We start from the raw sequence: 2840 nt of genomic DNA, 5'->3' as shown, positions 1-2840 counted from the left end.
ATCATCGAAAAAGCAAGAGAGTTCCAGAAAAGCATCTATTTCTGCTTTATTGACTATGCCAAAGCCTTTGAGTGTGTGGATCACAATAAACTGTGGAAAATTCTCAAAGAGATGGGAATACCAGACCACCTGACCTGCCTCTTGAGAAATCTATATGCAGGTCAGGAAGCAACAGTTAGAACTTGACATGGAACAACAGACTGGTTCCAAATAGGAAAAGGAGTACATCAAGGCTGTATATTGTCACCCTGCTTATTTAACTTATATGCAGAGTACATCATGAGAACTGCTGGGCTGGATGAAGCACAAGCTGGAATCAAGATTGCCAGGAGAAATATCAATAACCTCAGATATGCAGATGACACCACCCTTATGGCAGAAAGTGATGAAGAACTAAAGAGTCTCTTGATGAAAGTGAAAGAAGAGAGTGAAAAAGTTGGCTTAAAGCTCAACATTCAGAAAATGAAGATCATGGCATCTGGTCCCACTACTTCATGGCAAATAGATGGGGAAACTAGTGGCTGACTTGATATTCCTGTGCTCCAAAATCACTGCAGATGGTGATTGCAGCCATGAAATTAAAAGACACTTACTCCTTGGAAGGAAAGTTATAACCAACCTAGACAGCATATTCAAAAGCAGAGACATTACTTTGCCAACAAAGGTCCATGTAGTCAAGGCTATGGTTTTTCCAGTGGTCATGTATGGATGGGAGACTTGGATGGTGAAGAAAGCTGAGCACCAAAGAACTAATGCTTTTGAACTGTGGTGTTGGAAAAGATTCTTGAAAGGCCCCTGGACTTCAAGGAGATCTAACCAGTCCATCCTAAAGGAGATCAGTCCTGGATGTTCATTGAAAGGATTGATGCTGAAGCTGAAACTCCAATACTTGGCCACCTGATGCAAAGAGTTGACTCACTGGAAAAGACCCTGATGCTGGGAGGGACTGGGGGCAGGAGGGAAGGGGACCACAGAGGATAAGATGGCTGGATGGCATCACTGACTCGATGGACATGAGTTGAGTGAACCCCGGGAGTTGGTGATGGACAGGGAGGCCTGGCGTGTTGCGGTTCACGGGGTCGCAGAGAGTCAGACACGACTCAGGGACTGAACTGAACTGATGAAGAGTGCGTCATGTGAAATGTCGGGCTGGATGACTCACAAGCTGGAATCAAGATTGCCAGGAGAAATATCAACAACCTCAGATATGCAGATATCACTCTAACAGCAAAAATCCTAGAGGAACTAGAGTCTCTTGATGAGAGTGAAAAAGGAGAGCTAAACAGCTGGCTTAAAATTCAACATTCAAAAAACTAAGATCATCACATCCAGTCCTACCACTTCATGGCAAATAGAAGTGGAAAAAGTGGAAGCAGTAAAGGTTTTCTTTTCTTGGGCTCAAAATCAGGGCAGATGGTGAATGCAACCACAAAATTAAAAGACTCTTGCTCCTTGGAGAGAAAGATATGACAAATCTAGACAGCATATTAAAAAGCATAGACATCACTTTGCCGACAAACATCTGCATAGTCAAAGCTATGGTTTTCCCAGTAGTCCTGTACGGATGTGAGAGTTGGACCATAAAGAAGGCTGAATGCTAAAGAACTGATGCTGTTGAACTGTGGTTCTGGTGAAGACTGTTGAGAGACCCTTGGACTATAAGGAGATCAAATCAGTTAATCCTAAAGGAAATCAACCTTCAACATTCATTGGAAGGACTGATGCTAAAGCTAAAGCTCCAATACTTTGGCCACCTGATGCAAAGAGCTGATTCACTGGAAAAGACCCTGGTGCTGGAAAAGATTGAGGGCAGGAAGAGGAGGGGGTGATAGAGAATGAGATGGCTGAATGGCATCATCGACTCCATGGACATGAATCTGACCAAACCCTGGGAGACGACAGTGGAGTACAGAAGAGCCTGCCCTGCTGCAGTGTAAGGAGTCTCAAGGCATAGCGACTTAGAACTTAGTGACTGAACAACAAAAATTAAGAGAATTTTGTTCATTTTTTTTTTTAAGTTCGAAAATGATCTTGTGGTTGTTAAAAATTAACAACCTGTCTTAGTGGCTCAGACAGGAAAGGGTCTGTCTGCAAAGCAGGAGATCCAGGTTTGATCCCTGTGTCAAGAAGATCCTCTGTAGAAGAGAATGGCTACCCACTCCAGTATTCTTGCCTGGAGAATTCCATGGACAGAGGAGCCTGGCGGCTACAGCCCACGTCGTTGCAAACAGATGGACATGTCTACAGATCGAAATATTTATAAATGAAATGATAAATTTATTTAGGTGGGAGGGGATCATGGGTGATTATACAAATGAAACAGGATTAGCCATATGCTGATTATTGTTGAAGCTAGGTGATGATTAAATATGTGTATATCATACTATTCTGCCTACTTTTCTGTGTTCAACATTTTTTGTAATAAAAATTAAAATCAATCTTTGTAATTTTTAATACATAAGCTAAACATTTTTCTCATAATTAAATATACAGCATTTATTAGTCAATAATTCAAATTTTTATATGATTAACAAACAGCAAAAAAGAACTACAGGTATATTTTATTATATCCAGTACTTTTTACATTTTCCTGACATCACTGACTTCCTTGTACCCTTTTCACATTTTGTTTTCAATGTTCAATTCAACAGAAAATGTTTACTAGGAACACAGCAAATATCTCACCAGTTTTTGGCATCCAAAAAGACATTTTTACATTTATGTGCAACTCACCTGCTGTAAAATCTTCAGTCAGATCAATGAATGCATGAGAATGTGGAATTCGCATTTTGTTTCTAGTGGTCAATGCAGGATGCCATGATAAATTTCTAAAAAAAAAA

At 40.6% G+C, this 2840-nt stretch overlaps 1 protein-coding gene across 1 annotated transcript in view; it reads right to left on the bottom strand.

Annotated features, from left to right (window-relative positions):
• The window catches only part of ITFG1 (integrin alpha FG-GAP repeat containing 1), a 302948-nt gene that overhangs the window by 270198 nt on the left and 29910 nt on the right, over nucleotides 1-2840 (bottom strand). Inside the window, exon 7 of the mRNA XM_010843982.1 lies at nucleotides 2734-2828. Within this exon, the coding sequence (XP_010842284.1) occupies nucleotides 2734-2828 (95 nt within the window). The remainder of the gene's footprint in view (nucleotides 1-2733; nucleotides 2829-2840) is intronic.

This window comes from Bison bison, unplaced genomic scaffold (genome assembly GCF_000754665.1).
Source record: "Bison bison bison isolate TAMUID 2011002044 unplaced genomic scaffold, Bison_UMD1.0 scf7180017864192, whole genome shotgun sequence".
Taxonomy (NCBI): domain Eukaryota; kingdom Metazoa; phylum Chordata; class Mammalia; order Artiodactyla; family Bovidae; genus Bison; species Bison bison.
Note: the sequence above shows the minus strand (reverse complement) of the source record. Positions and strands in the feature narration are given on the sequence as shown.